The sequence below is a fragment of the Mycteria americana genome, chromosome 6, assembly GCF_035582795.1.
Source record: "Mycteria americana isolate JAX WOST 10 ecotype Jacksonville Zoo and Gardens chromosome 6, USCA_MyAme_1.0, whole genome shotgun sequence".
Classification (NCBI taxonomy): Eukaryota; Metazoa; Chordata; class Aves; order Ciconiiformes; family Ciconiidae; genus Mycteria; species Mycteria americana.
In genome coordinates, this window is record NC_134370.1 from 37,156,444 (window position 1) to 37,176,783 (window position 20,340).

Sequence of the window (20,340 nt, forward strand, 5' to 3'; positions counted from 1 at the left end):
CACCTGTCAAAACACTCATCTTTCCTGCAAAAAGGTTTTGCATGTAGTTTCTCTGTTAATTTAATCACATATACTTGAGCTATACTTAATGTCTTTAATTTTTTTTTAGTACTTTCTCTTGTTCTTTTTTTCTTTTAAAACAACACTTATCAGAACTGGAAAGAACAGGTTTTGTTTCTGTACACAGAACAGATTGCACAATCACAAAAACTTCTATTATCAAATAATTGACCCTGTTATTTTCAGCCTAATTTAATTTTTAAGATTGCCCTGGGATAGTTTAGCTATATCTTAACATGAACAGTAAGACATTCCTTCCAAAGTGTGCTGACTGCTTAAAACAAACTACATGTTGGTTCTCATATATATTTCATGTAAAATCTCTTTTGATAAAATACTTTTATCAGGCAAAATCAGAGCCATAGAAGATGAACATGCTCCCCAAGACGCGCTCCTTGACGTGGTGCTTAGGAACATGGTATAGTGGTGGACTTGGCAGTGTTAGTTAGGTTAACAGTTGGACTCAATGATCTTAAGGGTCTTTTCCAACCTAAATTATTCTATGATCCCTTCAAATACCTCTCAGATAGTTCTCTCTCCATTCTAAGATATGTTAATGATAACTTCCTGAGGTGTAGTTTGAACCACAGGAAACCTAATTCATGCTTAATCTGATTGATGACTTTTTGAACATGGAAGGGTTTGACCTTCCTTGCCTGGTTCTGAGACAAGTTATACAGCACTCAACTCACAACTAGAAGTTCTATTTCTCCAATAAGAACAGCCAGCAGAATATATTTTGCTCTCCAGGTAGAATGCCACAGTTTAGCAAAAAGGGAAAAATACTAATAGATACTGAACACTGTATAATTTACTCTTTTACAGAAGTGGAAAAGGTATTCAAGAAAACAGGAGGGAGAAGAAAATACTCCCAACCTTCCTATGCACAGCAGAAGAAGTACTTAAGACCTGCATAGCCCACAACCGCAGGCCTTCCATGGTTCTGAGGCCTTCACGGTTCAAGGGCATCAGGCACAGCCTTAGTTTCCAAGAGGATGTCCCCTACTGAGCAGTAGGCTTGAAAGCTCATGTGTTCTCTGGTGACATTTACACTTATCTTTTGACTTTTCTAATGTTTTAGACTTTTCTAATGCAAATGGCTCTTACTGACAACCAAAGAAAACCCATATAAATTTCCATATCCACAGGCACATTTTGAGTTGCCCCAAAATAACACTTAAAAGACATCCATCTTCCCTCCCCATATTACTGCTGCTCCTTTTCCCTCCCTAATGTTCTCCATCCTAACAGGAGTTTTGCAAAACAGGAAAGATATATATCCAAATGTCTCCAACAAGCAATCCCATTAATTTTCATGTAGCTTCACACACACATGAAACAAATATTATCTGATCCTGTTAAAAGATCAGATCAAATTTCTTGGCCAGAATAATTAGATGGAAAAACAATCACAAACAAGGATTGTGATCAAGTTTGAGGCTGTACTTTGTCTTCTCTTTGTACTTTCAATTCTGTTTACTCTCTCTTCCCACATCTTGTGGATTCACTGATGCTACTATTCAGTTCCCTTATATCCATGAGCAGTTCACAACAATTCAAAGTACTACATTTCTTCCTCTATGACCATATAGAGATTTTTTTTTCTTTTAACATCTGTATCAGTGCCTTTCTATTGCAAAATTCTTCCAGGTTTCAAAAATTTACTTTACCTGTCTATCTGGAAACAGGAAAAGATCAACAGAACAAACACAGCAACTAAGACTCACCTATGAAGTCCATTTTTTTCCCCGGTTGCTAAGCCCACTCTTAATCACTCCTGAACACACAGAGTATTTTATTCTCTTCTCTAGTAGGTTATTACCTATTCCAAAAGCCCAGGATAAAATTCATGAAGTTCATACTGATTTGCAAAGGAGAGAGATGTGTGGTGCTCACAGCTGTGTATTGGTTAAATTTACATTAGTCCATGCAAAGCTTACTGCTGATAAATTCTTCCCCAGCAATAGAACTAAATATAATTAATGGAAATCACCACAAGGGATTTCAGGAGGAACATTATTTCTGAACAAGGAAGACTAAATGAAATAAACAAGAACAAAAAAAAGATTGCTTGATATCTCCTGGAACACTTCAAAGAATTTTTATTTTAGCTGGGAGTGTTAAAACATGGGGAATTGTTATAGAGCCCTCTTGATTCTATTATTCTTTGCACTCTTCTAAAAGGTAGAATGCTTTGTGTCTCTCCCGAACACAAAACTATTCAGGAAGGAAATAAAATTACAATTACAGATACTCCGAAAAAAAAACCAACACACACACACACAACCAGCCACACACCATCTTGGTACTCTCTGCATAGAAATATCTGTGGAAGAAGTCTACCCATGCCACCAAAGAAAGATAATTTTTAAAAGTTTTTCCATTACCTCAAAGTGAATTATACAGTGATAGTAATACTGCTGTGTCTTCTTAATGTTCATTCTGAGTACAATTCACATGAATTGTGTGCTGATAGCAAACAAAGCCAGGCCTCAAAGTAAGAGGCAAGCAATTTAGTTTTAAAACATTTTAATTTACTGAAATTGCTCTTGTCCAATTAGAATAGATTCTGACCTTAGCTATATTGGTATAAGTTTATAACACTATTATCTTCCTGAAACTACTTCAGATTTAAACCACTATAAATAAAGTCAGGTCAGAATATAGAAACTAAGTTTTGAAGTCAATAAAATAAAATGGAAGGCAGAAGACCTAAGATGGTAATTCTCAAAACAGTCTCCATAGACCACCTGGGTTATATAGATCTATTGATACTGATTATAACAGAGACATTGGACAAAACGAAGTATTAATTGGAAGCAGGCAGGACAGTATAACAGAAGTCCCCTGCAAAGTGGATCATTTATGATCCTTGATTATTTCCTCAATACAGAAATTTACTAAAAAGTAATCCTCTATTCAGAGGAGCTTCCATTAATCAGAAAATACGTTATATAAACTTGAAGTATGCCCAGCTCAGATATGTTTCTCAAACCATTGGTCTCTTACCATTTCCAGTTATTCTCAAAAACTTTGTATACCTCAAAGCCATTTGGCTAACATGGGGATTATCTCATTAGGCACCATAAACTCATCCAGGGTTTTTTTCTTGACTTGTTTTATGACTTGTTCTCTGTATGGACAGAGTTCACGAATAAGAAGCTGATCACGTACAGAATGAATATGATGACAAAATTTGCATTGATTACAGTTCAGATGTGGATCATAAAGTGGACAAGACACACAGAAACGCAGCTTCTGTGTCTCATTCTGTGTGTATCCTGGACGTGCATAAGGGGCTCAGAGGAGCCCAGTAAATCAGCCCAGAGGCAAGCCACTGTCAATCATCTGATGCACTGTACTCCAAGAGAAGCAAGATGCCTCTCACTGCAACAAGATCAGCACAATTTTGTGTCTGTAAGGAGATCGTACTTCGATTACCCCTGTGTTCTGAACTAAGCAGGAGCCTGCAGCCACTGCACTGTGTTGTCTCATCTTTGTCCAGGAAAGGTGGTGTCTCTTCAGCTACAGAAACTCCCAAGGAACCCCATGTGATATCCCAGAATGCAGACCCACACTTGATTGCCCAGGAACTTCCAGGTGAACTTAGAGTGCCATGACTATTATCAGAAGGAAGCAAACCTAGACAACTTTCCAGAAAGATAGTGGTTTGCAATTCTTTGTGGTCTTATAAAATATTAGAGCATGCTGAAACAGTTTAAATGTGTTGATTTCCAAAGTCCACAGCAAAAGGTGTCTGTTTGATATCAGCACTTGGAAGTATGAAAGTATGCCTTTTATAAATTTAAGGTCAAAGAATAGAATTTCTCTTGGTGGCTGGCTGAATTCTACCAAGGTCATTACTTCAGTGCTGTTAGGATTTTAGATATTACAACTAACAAGAACCATGTCTTTAGTTGTTTTCAATCCAATTTTTAAAAAATCATCTGTTTAAAGTAATTAACAATTTGGATCACTAGGCACAATTTTAGTGCAGGAACACACTGATTTCTCCTGTATTTGTTCATCAGAAGTGCTGGTGACCACTTGTAATTCTAAAATCATCCCAGAGATTTCAAGATTTTTCCCATTTTGCAGTGGACCAGAAAATGAAGCACTCTGAAAAACCTTTGTCAAGAGAAGAGACACATTACCCAGAATTACAAATATCAAACTCACTAGACCATGTTGGTTTAAGCCTCACGAATCAAATAGAACAGGAACTTTAATCTGAATTTGGAGCAAATAGTATTTTTGGGTAGAAGTCAGTCTGTCTGTCTCATGCTCTTAAAAAAAAAATATACCCAAACATGACTTTTAAATAAAAGAATTCAACCAACTCCAGCAGTTATGTGTACCAGAAATGTCACAGCTAATGACTGCCATTTCAGAGAGTCTAGGCTCTGTAGCACAGACTTATTCCTTTGTGCATTTTAATACGTAGATTCATTATTTCACCTTTGCTCTCAGCTAAATCATATAATCTACTTTAGAGCACTGTATCATCTGTCCCACCCATAGGTATTCCTCCATATTAGATGCTCTTTATTTCTGTCTTCCTTGCAAGTGTGAGGAACTCTAATTATTTAGGCCAGAAAAATTATCATTGAAATAAGGGCAAGTAGTCACTTTGTCGAACCACTCTAATCCTAGATTCTCAACATATGCACCCGAGTCTAGTTAATGTCACTGCATCTTCAGCAGCTCAGAGAATACCTTCTTCTTTAAAAATCCTAATCATTAAGATAAAGAGCCTGATCTTACAGTCTCTGCTCAAGAAAATCCAATACCACTTAAAGTTAGCAATAGGTTTGCCTTAGGAAAGGCTGAAGGAGTAAAGCTCACAGACTTAATCAAATTAACTCTAAATCACTTTGCTTCTCTTTCAAGCACTGAATGTTTCCACTTTGAATCTCTGCATTATCCTAAATTTGCACTGTATTTTCTTGATATAAACCAGAGAGAAATAAGTCCAAATACTGGCCTGCATGGGAGTGGTTCTCCAGTAGTCTCTCATCTGACCGTTATTCCGTCATTAAAATTCTACTCTGCTATGCAACATCCTGCTTTATTCGTCACATTGCCTAACCCACAATATGCTTACTGACATTGCAGGCAGTTACAACAGCCACGCCCTGAACCATTGGTGGGTACAAATTAAGCTGTAGTAAAAAGGTTTAGCAAGGACACCCCTGTTTGTAGAGCAGATTGTATCTGAAAGAAATGATCTTCTGCTTTCCCACATCTTTGATTAGGGCTAAATAATTAAAACATACACTGCTCTGGATTATACCTGAAGACCAATCAAAAGCTACTATTACTGCAAAAGATAGTACACCATCTGCAAAATGACATTTTTCACTATTTGTACTTAGCTGCCCAGTGAAGTGTTCAGGAGTGAAGAGCAGTTAAGGAGTTAAGGAGCAGCAGAGTGAAATTAAAGGTGTCCACTTTAACCTGTCACCTGGAACCTTGCCTGGTTCATCACTGAAAATCTGCCTCTCCCTTTTTCACCATACTGTCTTCCGCCTTACTCCTTACTTCCTCGGTTGCGATTAGAGCAGTAGATCTGCGCTCTCTTAAAACTGCACTCTACAAGGTCCTGGCTAGGGAACAGCCAATCCTTTTGGTCAACATTTGCAAGTAGATGGGAAGCAGCAAGGAGAGACTAGTGTCTCCACTAACCATAGCATTGAGAGATTGTGGGACAGGAATTTATTAGGATGACATGGGTGATTAGCAGCTGATCAAATCAGGTCAGGGTAATCAGTCACTGTTTTTTAAAAGTGGCTGGGGGAGCTCAGCATGTGGCACAGCTTCACCTAGCATTAACATGAAACAGAGTTATACTACTTAACTCTGCTTTACCAGTAATGTCAACTGTTAAAATACACTTGACAAATACTTTGCACTTTTTTTTTAAAATAAACTCTCTTGAGGAATCAAAAACTATTAACCCCAAATGATTTATTCCTTTTAAGGCTCACCTCACTCCTGGTGTATAAAAACACAGTTTTGTTAGCTCCTTGAGAGGACACTGCTGCCTAACAGAATACTGTAATTGTCATATTATCAGTCATTGTTGCATCAGTAAGTACCATTCTCTTTAGACTCTGACGCCATTTACATTCCACAAATTCTGGTTTTGTCCCACATTAGAATAAACATACCATCTGAAGTATCAGTATATTTCATTTGGGGAAAAGACAAAAATCAGTTTCTAGTCTACTGAAAGAACAGGGTTCTAATCTGAGCCACGAGATACCACGGAAATAACATACCCACACATCAAAATTCATATAGGACACATACATGGCACCTTACCAAATGTTCAGGTAGAAAGTCAGTGGTGTTTGCAAGTCCCCCATGGCACGCACTCAAAATTCTTTATCAGCTTTTAAGTCATGCACTTTTACCGTTACTTACTTAGTTGTTACTGTAATTTAATTCCTAGCTGAAGATCTCATTTCCTTCCCACTGTTCTACTTAATTTTGTATGGTTTGTTTTTAAATTACCTGGGCACTCCATGGTTAAACTTAGATCATCATCCATCCTTGGCTCCCAAGACATTTTAGATACATTTATCAGAGACAAGACTAGACTGGAATCTTTCACCCAAACTGAGGATGTTTTGGGCGCAGGTAAACAGTAACTCAGTTTCACAGAAACAGCAACAGACTGAGCTCTGGAAAGACTGGGGAGGGGGAAGCCTCTTTAAACCTCTGCTCAAGTCCCAGGCTCCCTACAGGTCCCCTTCTGTTTTCTTAAGAAAGTGAGAAGCAGGTTTAAATAAACCCCACACATCTATCTCAACCTCTTTACAGCACCACTGCTTTTATTCCTGAAAAATATATAACTGTTTCAGAACATCCATTTTTTATTTTATTTCCCTTGTAATATCAAAGTTTTAAAGGGCTTTTTGCCATGGGCACCTCAGATAATAGTTCAGCTCTTCATATCTTGGAGGCTGAAGGCTTTACATACTAACTACTTATATCCTCCACAGACTATATGAAAGGGGGAAAGAGATTCTTTCTCATAATTCTCATTCTGGATGCAAGATAAACCAGAATTCTGTCCATTTCTCCCATACGCTAGCTCACATGAGAATATTTCAAAGACATGCAAGACAGTTATGCTTTTACCCTCATGACTGGATTTTCACCAGGATTTGAGTGACTGCTTCTCTCCTTTAACATTTGGAAGACAAAAATATACCTCCCTGTTTCTTTAAATTTCATCCATTTATCAAGCTGTGGAAAAAGCAATTAAGTGCAAATGGTTCCTCTTTGAGTTTTAGATACACCTTTATTGGTCCAAAAGAGGAATCCCACCCACTCTTCAGTTTGTCGGTGTTCATACTTTCAGCAGAAATTTCAATACCTTTTTTAAAATTAGAGCACCCCTTTATAATGAAACTTTTAATTACTTACTAAAAATCAACTTCTTGTTGTTCCCTCATCACATTGACTAACATCAGGCTGGATTCTGAAGCCATGAGTATCAGGCAGCTTTGGCATTAACCACAGAAAAAGTATCAGGCACTTAGATGCAAATGTGACCAACTATGCAACTATACTTCCTGGTTTCCCCCCTAAGGTTTCTTGTTTATTTTACCTAATTTTGATGCTCAGATTTCTACAAGGAAATACTGTACCTATGAGAAGACCATCAAAACCTTCCTCCTGCTCCTTGTGCAGCTGCGCAGTGAGCACACCAGATCGTATCATGAGCCACACACACAAAAAAAAAACCCAGAAGCTGCCAAACAGTAGGTTTTTTAAAGAAATTCTCTACCATGTCTCATTTTCTTTTCCTTGTCATTTGATGTCTCCTTCCTTCACATGGAAGAGGCATGACTTTTTCTCAGAGGTCTGGCTTCCATGCTCGGATGGAAAAATTGCACACATGGAGATATGAACTGCTTGCAGCTAGCTTAAAATCATGCAAGACTGGCGCTACAGACAGACAAATCCAATTGAAGAGCTGAGCTGTAAAACTATGGTGCATGCAGTGGCAAAGTTGATGGGGGATGCAAAATGTTTCCACCCCACCACCCTGAATACATAATAAAAATTTGTAAACAGGGGAATATCAGCACTTTCTGGTGGGCAAGGGAAAGGAAAACCTCACCCATTAAGAAACCATATAGACACCCAGAAGCAATGGCTAAATGACAGAGCTATAATCATGGAACCACCAAGAAATGTCAGGTGGCTGAAAACAGAATTGTCATAATTTTACACTCTCTTAGCTACTGAGACTGATTTGGTGTTTGCTTTTTTTAAATGAATGCATAAATCAATCATTTTAATTACACAACAACATGATAGATAGTTGTTCTTATGTCAAGAGGAGATAATAAGCTAGAATACTGGAAATACAGCCTATACTCCCATTTTATAATTTATATTGTGTGACTAAATATTGAAGAAGGAAAGGAAAGAAGGCATTTTCAGAAAAGCCTGTGGGAATCAAATGCCTACATGTCCTTAAAATTACTCTGAAGTGAAGTGCTAGGCTTGTTTGAAAATTCCTAAGCAAGAACTCTTAACACATGAAGAATAGACAGAAGCATAAGAATAGAAGTGCAGAAGAATAGACAGTGGCAGAGTGGTAAATACAAAAGTAAATAAACTCACCCATTTATTAATCCAGGATGGCAATTCAAAAGACATAATTCTGCCTTTACCCTCAAAGACACAACCAAAAGTACTGTCATTCTTAAGTGTAGGGAAAAAAATATGAATTCTCATTCAAAGTCATTGAATAGCACAAGCCTTTAAAAATTCCATAATAATTCCTGCCCTTTGATTTGCATCTCAGTTCCTGTACATCTTTTAGAAAGGCATGGATTATGGCTATAAAGGCTACAAGCAGTGATTAATGTACTGCACATCTTAACTAAGCCATCTCAGTAGTTAATTGTCAAAAACATTAATTTGATTTCTGGTTTGAACTTTTCTGACTTCCATCCATTGGATCTTGTCATACTTCTGTGTACTAGAATAAAGATTTAGTTAAGTACCTCTATTTGTGATATTTCTAAGCCATAACCTTTTCCAGATAAGCTACAATGACTGAGCTCCTTAAGTTTTTCATCATAATGCTTGTTTTCTTGACAACAAATAATTCACCTCTACCCTGAACTCCCTCCAATTTTCAGCATACTTTTTAAAGTGTCTGTCACACAATAAACCTGCCAGTTTATAGGTGATAATCTCGTTTGAAAACTTGGCTCCAGTTTCAGAGTAGAGCACTTTGGTAAACAAATTTCATGCTCAACACAATGCCACCTTAAAAAGCAAAGTGAACAATCAAAGGCAGAGAATAAAAGTGCACTTATTCCATTTTAACAAAGAGAAATACCATTTGACTTTAGAAACAAGTCTTCATTCCAAAATTAAGAATTTTAAAATGTAAATTTGACCTGTATGATCATGAAGACAACTGCGGTACTGATAACAACGGACTGCTCTGAAGTAAAACAGGGTAAGGGCTCTACTCCATCTCCTGGAAGCATTTCCCATAAGCAAAGTAAATTACTGTGTACCCTATAAACATATCTGATACAGCCCTTAACTTCTCCAGTTTCTAACGCAACTTCTTAAAACATTTCTAAATACAACAATCATCAGGAAGCAATCCTAAAAAGATTTTTAAATGGAATAATCAAAATGGTTTCACATAGGTTCAGTCCTTTAACACACAATTACCTTGAGGCCATACAATCGAAATGGAGTAAGTAAACCTTAAATCTTTACAATAGGATACTGCTTTTTTGTGCTTTCACATACTAAAGTTCTGATGCCAGCTGTTAGATTACCACATCGCTGGACACTTCTAGGCAAAAACTACGTGTCTTTGAATTACAGCCAGCACTGCTACAGGCGTCCTAAAGGCACTGTTAACACTAAGAACAGCAGCAGCAGCAATAATTTTTCAGTTTGACAGGTGCTAAATACCACTGAATTTGATTAGAATTCCATTTTTATTCTAGCTATTGCCCAACACTCCTGAAATTACCTTACAGGAAGATCATTATAATGAATGGCCTTAAACCAGTACTGTTCCAGTTGAACAATATATGGACAACTTCCCTTCAATAGGAACAAAGTCCCATATAAGAAAAAAGGAAGTGTGTACATACTACAGTATCCCAAGAAAAGTGTTGGGATCTATCACTAAGTCCCCTCTTATCCCAGAGTTGCTTCACTATTTTGTCTTATCTCATTTTCCCTGTAAATATTCATATTGCAGATGTGTTAATATTTAGGTTCATACAATGCTCAATGTAAAGCTTACTTAACTCTTATTGGAAACATTCCAGTAAGTCACAGAGCAAGACAATAGTTTTACTACTCATTGTGGCATGGAGCTATGCTTTTTTAGTCAAATTTCAGAGATGACAGGCAGTATCAAGGACATTAAAAGCTTGTTTTAATTCAAAGGAATTGCCAGACTATCTCCTGGACAAGAAAGAAAAACTACATTTCTGCGAGACAGGTATCTCCTGGAAGGCTTCAAAATGGCAGACTGGCTATAAACTGATATTCTCAATCCAAACAAATTTCTCTAGTGGATGCAACCCAACCCTAGAAGCATGCAGAAAGATTAGATCACCACAAGTTAGACGGATGAAGAGACATCCATCTAGATGGGGGAGAGAGAATGCTAAGCGAGCAACTAACAAAATAATGAGATCACTGAAAAGCAAGTAATTTTAAGTCAGTTTAGCACACTGAAGCATCTCTGTGTAGGGTCACGCAAATGCCAGAATGGGAAGAATGAAAGGCATGGGAACATGAAGCCCATGGCAGGGCTGTGGGTGGGTCTGCAGTAGCCAGAACTTAGTTTGACCAACCAAGTGACCACAACCTGAGTGTGAGCAGATCCTGTGCATTTCTTCACCTGCATCATTTATCAACATTTACAAGGGGTCAGCGTACATTCCACTGTTGAGTATAAATGTTTTGTTTGTATTTTATCTTCATCTGGCCTGAGTTAAACATATTTTCAACTAACTTGGCTAATAAGCCATCTCTCTTGGAAAAGTATGGCAAGTCTGTAGAGATGGAGATATGTGTTCCACTAACCAACAATAAGAAGGAAAGCTCTGACGCACAGCAATATATTTGGGAGCAACTTGAATATGGTGGGAGTTCATCACAGACAGCAACAGTACAGCAAAAGTAACTAGACTTGGCATATAGATGCGATTCAATACTTCATATTGTGTTTGGGACACAGAAGAATGGCAAAGAGCATCGTTCAGGCTTCTTGACCTCAATACTAGATATCATCCACATAGTTCAGCTTTGCAACATTAAAGTCTCCAACTTCAAGAACTTCCCATCTTCCTCCTCTGTAATTACCAAAGAATTTAGCTGCCCTGACCAGTTCCATGCCACCTCATACATACACTCAGCCTATTTGCAAAATTAGAATCTGAAAGCTCGGAGAAGTTTGCCCAACATATGCTAACAACTTCGGGGGTTTTGTAGAAAGAAAGCCAGAACTGAATTCTTGACCTCACTGCCCATTTTAAAGAGACATTTCTGTCAGGAATCTGTTGGCTATCTGAGAACTCAAGATCTTCTACCTCATTCTGAAAACTGCCAGTTAAAAATGACTTAATATAAACCATCATCCCAAACACGTTTGCCTCTTGTATACTTCTACCACTCATAGAAGTTTGGTCTATATTTATAAACCAGAGTCAATGTGGGTCATTTTAAACATCCTTTAAAAAGCACAGTTTCCATTTCCCATCTGTCCTGTAAACTTCAACACTTAAGAATTACATTGCTATATTGCACTTTATGTCTCATATCTAAAAAATAAGGACAGAAGCAGATAACCATATTTCATTCAAAAGCAATATTCATTACTTCGACTACATAAAACACTTACTTTACCATGAATGGATTCATATTCATGTTGTATACAATTGTTTGTCTCCAAACAAGATGGTAGTGACTCAACATTTTGCCAGTGAGGCTATGAATATACCCTTAATCTAATAAGAGAGCATATAAGTCGATATCAATTAAATGCGTGCACTCCCCAAGCACAGATACAAATGTCACAAACTCAGAACAGCTTCAGTCCCAATCCAAGTCTGTGCTTTTTGCACAGTAATCAAACCAAATCTTAATCTTTTCAGAGAGAGATCACTTTCTTCCCAAAGCAGGACACAATTCAAAGCATGTTCTATAATAAATAGATATGGCAGCTTTTCAAATCCCTCACTGCAGATTCTCCAGCAAGTTCTACTGAGATTAAAATCTCAGTATCAAAACCAGGTAAAATACTACTCAAGAAAACCATAGAACTACTGATCAGGTATACAATGCAAATTAACTAAGACACAGAGAACATCTCTAGCCTCCCTCATTTGTTTTTGGTTTGGGGGTTGGTTTTTTTTTAATAATTTCAGCCTTTGCCTACTTTATTTTCTTAATAGCATTGTATAACATTTTAGAAAGATTCAATCACAGAACAGAAGATAGAACAGCCTATCTTCTGCTCTGTGATTGAACGCAGGAAGTGATTTCACACCTAATACACCTTTAGTACCTCCAAATGGAAAAGCTTCTGCCAACACAGTTAAATATAGAGCAGAAACAGCATGAGGAGATAAACGCATGCCTGATATTAAACAAGGATGTTGAGATTCTCCAAATGACTTGAAAGTGCAAAGTATTGAGATGGGAAGGGTAGCGAAGATCTGAAAACAGGAGAAAAGATGTCCTGCTCAAGGTGAAATGAAGTATGTTATTGAAGCATATTCAGGGTTTTCTAGAGAACCAGACATATATCACTTCAAATAACAAGGAATTTCACAAAGTTGAGAGTGAGAATTCAGACTAGAGAAAGCTACTCCCAATAAAAGTGTGATGATAGCCTGAGCAGTAATTACAGAATTTACACTTCCCTGGCTCAGAAACGCTCTCCAAGCTCTTGCAGTTGTGACATTTATTATGTTTGACGTAATTATGGGATCAGATAACATAAACCCACATTAGTTGCCAGTTAAAACATTGGGTTTTGGTTGCTGGCAGCCCCATGTCAAAGGGCACAAAACTGTGCTATAGTGCTACCAGAATAACAGCTCCCACCACACTGAAACTCACCCAAGCCAATTGCTCCCTGACCTCCCTATCTCAAGAATCAAATATTCATGTGCTCAGATACCATTTGTCCCTGACTCCTTTCCTAATTTTTAACTATCTAATCAATTACCTGATACAAACAACTGTAAGTGATCTGCCCCCAAGCAAATGAACTGTTTGACAATACTGACACCAAGCGACAGAATTCTGAAAAATGTAAACCAAAACGACCCCCATGTAGAAACATTAGAGCATTTCATTGGTATGCTCTGAAAGAGGCAAAGTCTTATTTTACCAAGAACACAAAAAAGAAGTTAAGACATTTTCACAGAAACCATGCATAAGTGACAGAAAGTATGTCCAACATTAAATACATATTAACAATTTGATTTAACCTTGATCTTGCAAGCACAAGTCAAAGACCACATACACTTCCAAGTTTTATGCAATCTAGCCTTGTAAATTCATTTCTAAAGAAGAAAAAATTAGTGGTTTGCATGAACAGTCAATATTTGATTCCATTAACTTAAGTGGATTTAGTTCATTTTTCAAGTCAAAAAATCCAAACAGTCCTTTTATGCCCTTTAATGAAAAAAAATGTTTGTTACGTGTTAATGAAAAGTTTAATAGTCTGCTAAGTCTCACTTGCTTGCTTTACCTATCCTTCTCTCTGTTGAGAAATCAAAAACCATGCAGTCCAACATCATATGCATTAAATAGAATTGTCACCGCTCCTACTGGCTTACCTGATGACATTACACAAAGCACAAAACCCTACTGACAGAACAATAACTCTTATCAAATGCATCAGTTTTACCACCCACCATGTTTATGCCCAGTATTCTATGTCTTCCTACCAAGCTTCCATGTTCTTACCTGCTGACGTTTGTATGCCAAATAATCAAGATTTTCCAGATCTTTTCGAAACTTCTGGTAGGTTTTCTGTAGATCAGATTTACTGGAAACATTTCTTAAAGATTCGAACGTTCTTTGAAACTGTGATGGTAAAAAAACAAATACCATCATTCACACAGTTGCTATATTTTTCACTGTATTAGGATTTTATTCTATTAAATGCTAATGTTATGGAGCTGTGTCACCTCTTGAGTATACCACCTTCTAGACATTCCTACAATTTTGTTTTGAAATCAATCCCAGAATTCAAAGCACAGTACATATGCCCCGTTAAATTAAATTAAATCCTCTAACTTCATAGGTCAGACTTGCATAAGACAAAACACTAGCAATCAAGACAATCTCTAGAGGTTAGGTTTTTTTCTATGCCATGTTACAGGATGGAATATATTCGTTTAGATTTAATTTTTTTTCAACTAATAAAAGCATATGCAACTTTACATAGGCCACAAACTGCTCATTTTATCAAGCATAACAGTAGATCTTATATATAACAGGGTACTCCTTATCTCCTAGAAGTTATTTACTTAGGAGTAATTTGCATGAGCGGATACTCACTTTAGGCAATGCGCTCACATTCTGTATGAAAGCTGTGACAACATTAATTATACTTCGTTACAGATCTTACTTTTAAATTTAAAACTTCTTTCATGCATACACTATTATTAAAAATAGTACTGGTATTTTTCAAAGTGATGAACAATACCAACCCAGCTGTAGGAAACTGTAACAGAAAGGCTAAGATTTGTGTGAAAGGAGAATGGGAGCTACAGCTTCCTTGCTACCTTCAGGAAATCATGACCTTCTCTGACTTTCTCTGTTTCCCCATCTGTAAATATTCTTCTTCACTTCACAAGCATGTGACAGCTGTTAAGCTGTAAGTAGTTTAGAAATATTTTGTTATCACAGTGATTACCACCAGAAGCAAGTCTATAAACATTTATTTACACTGATATAATCAGGAAGAACTGCATGTCTTCTAAATCTAGAGACTTAGCTTACTATAGTTACAGGCCCTGTAGATGAAGTACCTACTGTAAGCTTGGATGTGGTACTGATGTCCAGGGAATGAGGCAAAAGACATGGACCCCTTTCCAGTCAGTTCTGGAAAACCAAGCACTTCAGTAGTAACTACAGCGCACATTTCCTATAGCATTGCTAAAACTACAGTCATTAAATTGGAAAAATGAACCATATGAGTAGAAGAAAAAAAACCACCTCCACTCATCTTCAGTCCCTCTTTAAAAAGCTGACAACAGAATTGACAGCTAGTGCTGACTGTTGATGTAGACTGCTCCACAGTGTGACTTGTTCTGTGGGCATTTGACTGAGATCAAGCCCAAGTTGTATACACTGCTGAACAGCCATTAGGTAATTCCTCTTTGGGGGTAATAAGCAGGTGCAGTGGGTTTCAGCTGACAATTTACAGCAGACAGATACATCCTGGAATCTTCAGGCAAGTTAGCGCTTCTCGTTTGCCACGTTGCAGCCTTGATTTCAGTCTCACTGCTCTCATAACCAAGAAGCAAGTTAAGGCAGTGTTTATATCTATTTGTAATTTACCTTACTATACCTCATTCAGCACCACTAAAGGTTAACTAAAGACTTTCTAGTAGCATTTGAAATGTTTGCTACCAAAAAATAACAGAAAGCTTTCTCAACCAAAGTACACTTCACTAAATTCTGTAACCATATGGTGACAGAACATAAATGCTAAGACAAAACCACAAGACTCTATTCTTTTCTGTTTGACGTCATTACTTTCACCGTTTGCAGGATCTGTTGTTTTCAGATTTTGTCTCTGCTCCGGAATTGCTCTGAAAGCCTTGAATTTGCAATGCTTGCTTTCACCAATTCCCACTCCCGGGTATCTCTGTTAGGTGGAAGCAGTTTAACTACAACATCTGCAAGCCAGACCTGCAAGTACAGTTTAAGCTGACCAAAAGCTATCCATAGTGCTCCCTCTTTATACGTGTGTAAGAAACTGCTCATAATATATCGGTACCAGTTCATCATACATCCTCAGCTCCAAACCATGACACACTTCCCCAGAAATTACCCCAAAGCTGCTGCACCCTGTTATGGGGTTGAGTAATACAGGGAAAAGGTCTCTAATGATTCCCAAACTCAATAAGTGGACACAAGGTACAGTCTTTTTTTGAGCTTTTTTTTTTTTTTATCATCAACATGTTAGACTACAATACAGTTGTACACTTGTAGAATCATCATCATCCTCCTCCTCTTAAGGATGTACTTAATCCCATAGCTTCAGTTCTTCCTTTGGCAGGAACTCTACTAGCAAGCTCACTCACTTCCTTATGTCCTGAAGCAACCCAAACATTAACAATGCATTTGGCTCTCTGGAAAAAGATATAAGAACCAGCATGTGAGGATAAGTAAATACAAACCAAATAAGGGTAATATACTTCAATAAAATAGATGGGTAATGGCCAGGAAATCCACTTAGAAGTCTGTCTTCAGATGCAAGGGAAGAACACTTTTTTAAAATTTAACTCAAAAGTTAACAAAAAACAAACAAGCAATTTTAAGAAAACATACATATGCTCTTTTCACTGCCATCAACAGGAAATCAGAACAATCTGCCTTGGACATACAAAGGTTATCAGAACATGTTTTAAACTTAAAACCACATCTGGAACTTTCTGTATAATTCTGCTATCAGTGTGAACCACTATTTTTGGGTGAATGGCAAGAAAACCTCTCTCACTGACACATTTACTGTCTAGAGGTGAAAAGAAATACTAGTACTCCAGAACTTACTTTTTTTTCTCTCTCACCAATAATGAAATGTAGATAATCATAAAAGATCCACAGAAGCTCTTTTTTGCCTGTCACTTTTTCAAAGTACTTTGAACATAGTTTCTGGAAGTTGAGAAGTAGCATTCCTTTACTAATTTTGCTCTCTGTAGCACTACTGGGTAACTACCTGGACTGATTTTTTCTCTGAGAAAAGCTGGACCACAAGTAGAGAGGAAATTCTAGAACAGAAGATCATCAAGTCCAACCGTTAACCTAGCACTACGAAGTCCACCACTACACCATGTCCCTAAGCCCCACATCTACACGTCTTCTAAATACCTCTGGGGATGCTGACTCAACCACTTCCCTGGGGAGCCTGTTCCAACCTTTGACAACCCTTTCAGTGAAGAAATTTTTCCTAATATCCAATCTAAACCTCCCCTGACGCAACTTGAGGCCATTTCCTCTTGTCCTATGTCTTGCTACTTACACCCACCTCTCTACAACCTCCTTTCAGGTAGTTGTAGAGTGTGATAAGGTCTCCCCTGAGCCTCCTTTTCTCCAGGCTAAACAACCCCAGTTCCCTCAGCCGCTCATAAGACTTCTGCTCTAGACCCTTCACCAGCTTTGTTACCCTTCTTTGGATGCGCTCCAGCACCTCAATGTCTGTATTGTAGTGAGGGGCCCAAAACTGAACACAGTATTCAAGGTGTGGCCTCACCAGTGCCGAGTACAGGGGCACGATCACTTCCCTAGTCCTGCTGGCCACACTATTTCTGATACAAACCAGGGTGCCATTGGCTTTCTTGGCCACCATATGCTGGCTCATATTCAGCCACTGTCGACCAACACCCCCAGGTCCTTTTCCACCAGGCAGCTTTCCAGCCACTCTTCCCCAAGCCTGTAGCATTGCATGGGGTTGTTGTGACCCCAGTGGAGGATCTGGCACTTCGCCCTGTTGAACCTCATACAATTGGCCTTGGCCCATTGATCCAGCCTGTCCAGATCCCTCTGCAGAGCCTTCCTACCCTCAAGCAGATCAACACTCCCGCCCAACTTGGTGTCACCTGCAAATTTACTGGGGGTGCACTCAATCCCCTCATCCAGATCATTGATAAAGATATTAAACAGAACTGGCCCCAGTACTGAGCCCTGCGGAACACCACTTGTGACCAGTCGCCAACTGGAGTAAAGTCCATTCATCACAACTCTTTGGGCCTGGCCATCCAGCCAGTTTTTTACCCAGTGAAGAGTATGCCCATCCAAGCCACGAGCAGCCAGTTTCTCCAGGAGAATGCTGTGGGAAACCATGTCAAAGGCTTTATTGAAGTCTAGATAGACAACATCCACAGCCTTTCCCTCATCCACTAAGCGGGTCACCTTGTCATAGGGAGATCAGGTTGGTCAAGCAGGACCTGCCTTTCATAAACCCATGCTGACTGGGCCTGATCACCTCATTGTCCCATACATGCCATGTGATGGCACTCAAGATGATCTGCTCCATAACCCTCCCTGGCAGCAAGGTCAGACTGACAGACCTGTAGTTCCCTGGATCCTCCTCCTGGCCCTTCTTGTAGATGGGTGTCACATTTGCTAACCTCCAGTCAACTGGGACCTCCCCAGTTAGCCAGGACTGCTGATAAAGGATTGAAAGTGGCTTGGTGAGCACTTCCACCAGCTCCCTCAGTACCCTTGGGTGGATCCCATCCAGCCCCATAGACTTGTGTGTGTCTGAGTGGTGTAGCAGGTTGCTACCCATTTCCCCTTGGATTAAGGGGGCTTCATTCTGCTCCCCGTCCCTGTCTTCCAGCTCAGGGGGCTGGGTACCTGGAGGACAACTGGTCTTACTATTAAGACTGAGGCAAAGAAGGCATTAAGTACCTCAGCCTTTTCCTCATCCTTTGTCGCTATGTTTTCCCGCACCTCCAATAAAGGATGGAGATTCTCCTTAGCTCTCCTTTTGTTGCTAATGTATTTATAGCAACATTTTTTATTGTCTTTTATGGCAGTAGCCAGGTTAAGTTCTAGTTGGGCTTTGGCCCTTCTAATTTTCTCCCTGCATAACCTCATGACATCTTTGTAGTCCTCCTGAGTTGCCTGCCCCTTCTTCCAAAGGTCATAAACTCTCCTTTTTTTCCTGAGTGCCAGCCAAAGATCTCTGTTTAGCCAGGCTGGTAGTCTTCCCCACCAGCTCGTCTTTTGGCACACAGGGACGGCCTGCTCCTGTGCCTTTAAGATTTGCTTCTTGAAGAATGTCCAGCCTTCCTGGACTCCTTTGCCCTTCAGGACTGCCTCCCAAGGGACTCTGTCAACCAGTCTCCTAAACAGGCCAAAGTCTGCCCTCTGGAAGTCCAAGGTAGCAGTTCTGATGATCCCCCTCCTTACTTCTCCAAGAATCAAAAACTCTATCATTTTGTGATCGCTATGCCCAGAACGGCCTCCAACCATGACATCACCCACAAGTCCTTCTCTTTTCACAAACAACAGGTCCAGAGGGGTGCCTTCCCTAGTTGGCTCACTCACCAGCTGTGTCAGGAAGTTATCTTCCATAGACTCCAGGAACCTCCTACACTGTTTCCTCTCTGCTGTATTGTATTTCCAGCAGACATCTGGTGAGTTGAAGTCCCCCACAAGAACAAGGGCTAGTGATCATGAGACTTCTCCCAGCTGCTTATAGAATATTTCATCTGCCTCTTCATCCTGGTTGGGTGGTCTGTAACAGACTCCGACCATGATATCTGCTTTGTTGGCCTTCCCCCTGATTCTTACTCATAAACACTCCATCCTATCGTCACCATCATTAAGCTCTAGATAATCAAAACACTCCCTAACATACAGGGCTACCCCACCACCTCTCCTGCCTTGCCTATTCCTTCTGAAGAGTTTATAGCCATCCATTGCTGCACTCCAGTTGTGCAAGTCATCCCACCATGTTTCCGTGATGGCAACTATATCACAGTTTTCCTGCTGCACAATGGCTTCCAGCTCCTCCTGTTTGTTGCCCGTGCTGCATGCATTGGTGTAGATGCACTTCAGTTGGGCTACTGATCCCGCCACCTTTTTGGGGGTTCTCCCCATTCTCAGGCACTTCTGTGGTTTCTAACACATCAATAACTCTTGCATCTTTGCTGCTGTATGGATCTCCATCCCCTACCTCCACTGAGATAGCAGACCAAAGGACCTCGCTAGCACACCGTCCCTCAAACATTGGTGTGCCGCCACCAAGCTTATCTCTAGTGAGCCTGGTTTTATCCCTTTCCCTCTTCAAATCTAGTTTAAAGCTCTTTCAATGAGCCTTACTAACCCCTGTGCAGAGATCCGTTTCCCCCTTCGAGACAGGTGTACCCCATCTGTCACCAGCAGGCCTGGTGTAGACCAACCCATGATCAAAAAAAACAAAATTCTGCCAGTGACACCAGAGTCCGAGCCAGGTATTGATCTTCTGGCTCTTCCTGTTTCTTTCCTCATCATTCCCTGCAACTGGAAGGA

The 20,340-nt window shown here is 39.3% G+C and overlaps 1 protein-coding gene across 2 annotated transcripts in view; it reads right to left on the reverse strand.

Moving 5' to 3' along the window:
* The window catches only part of CTNNA3 (catenin alpha 3), a 555,174-nt gene that overhangs the window by 505,712 nt on the left and 29,122 nt on the right, over nt 1-20,340 (reverse strand). For both annotated transcript variants that reach the window (XM_075505306.1, XM_075505308.1), the window contains exon 4: nt 14,053-14,172. In XM_075505306.1, the coding sequence (XP_075361421.1) occupies nt 14,053-14,172 (120 nt within the window). The remainder of the gene's footprint in view (nt 1-14,052; nt 14,173-20,340) is intronic.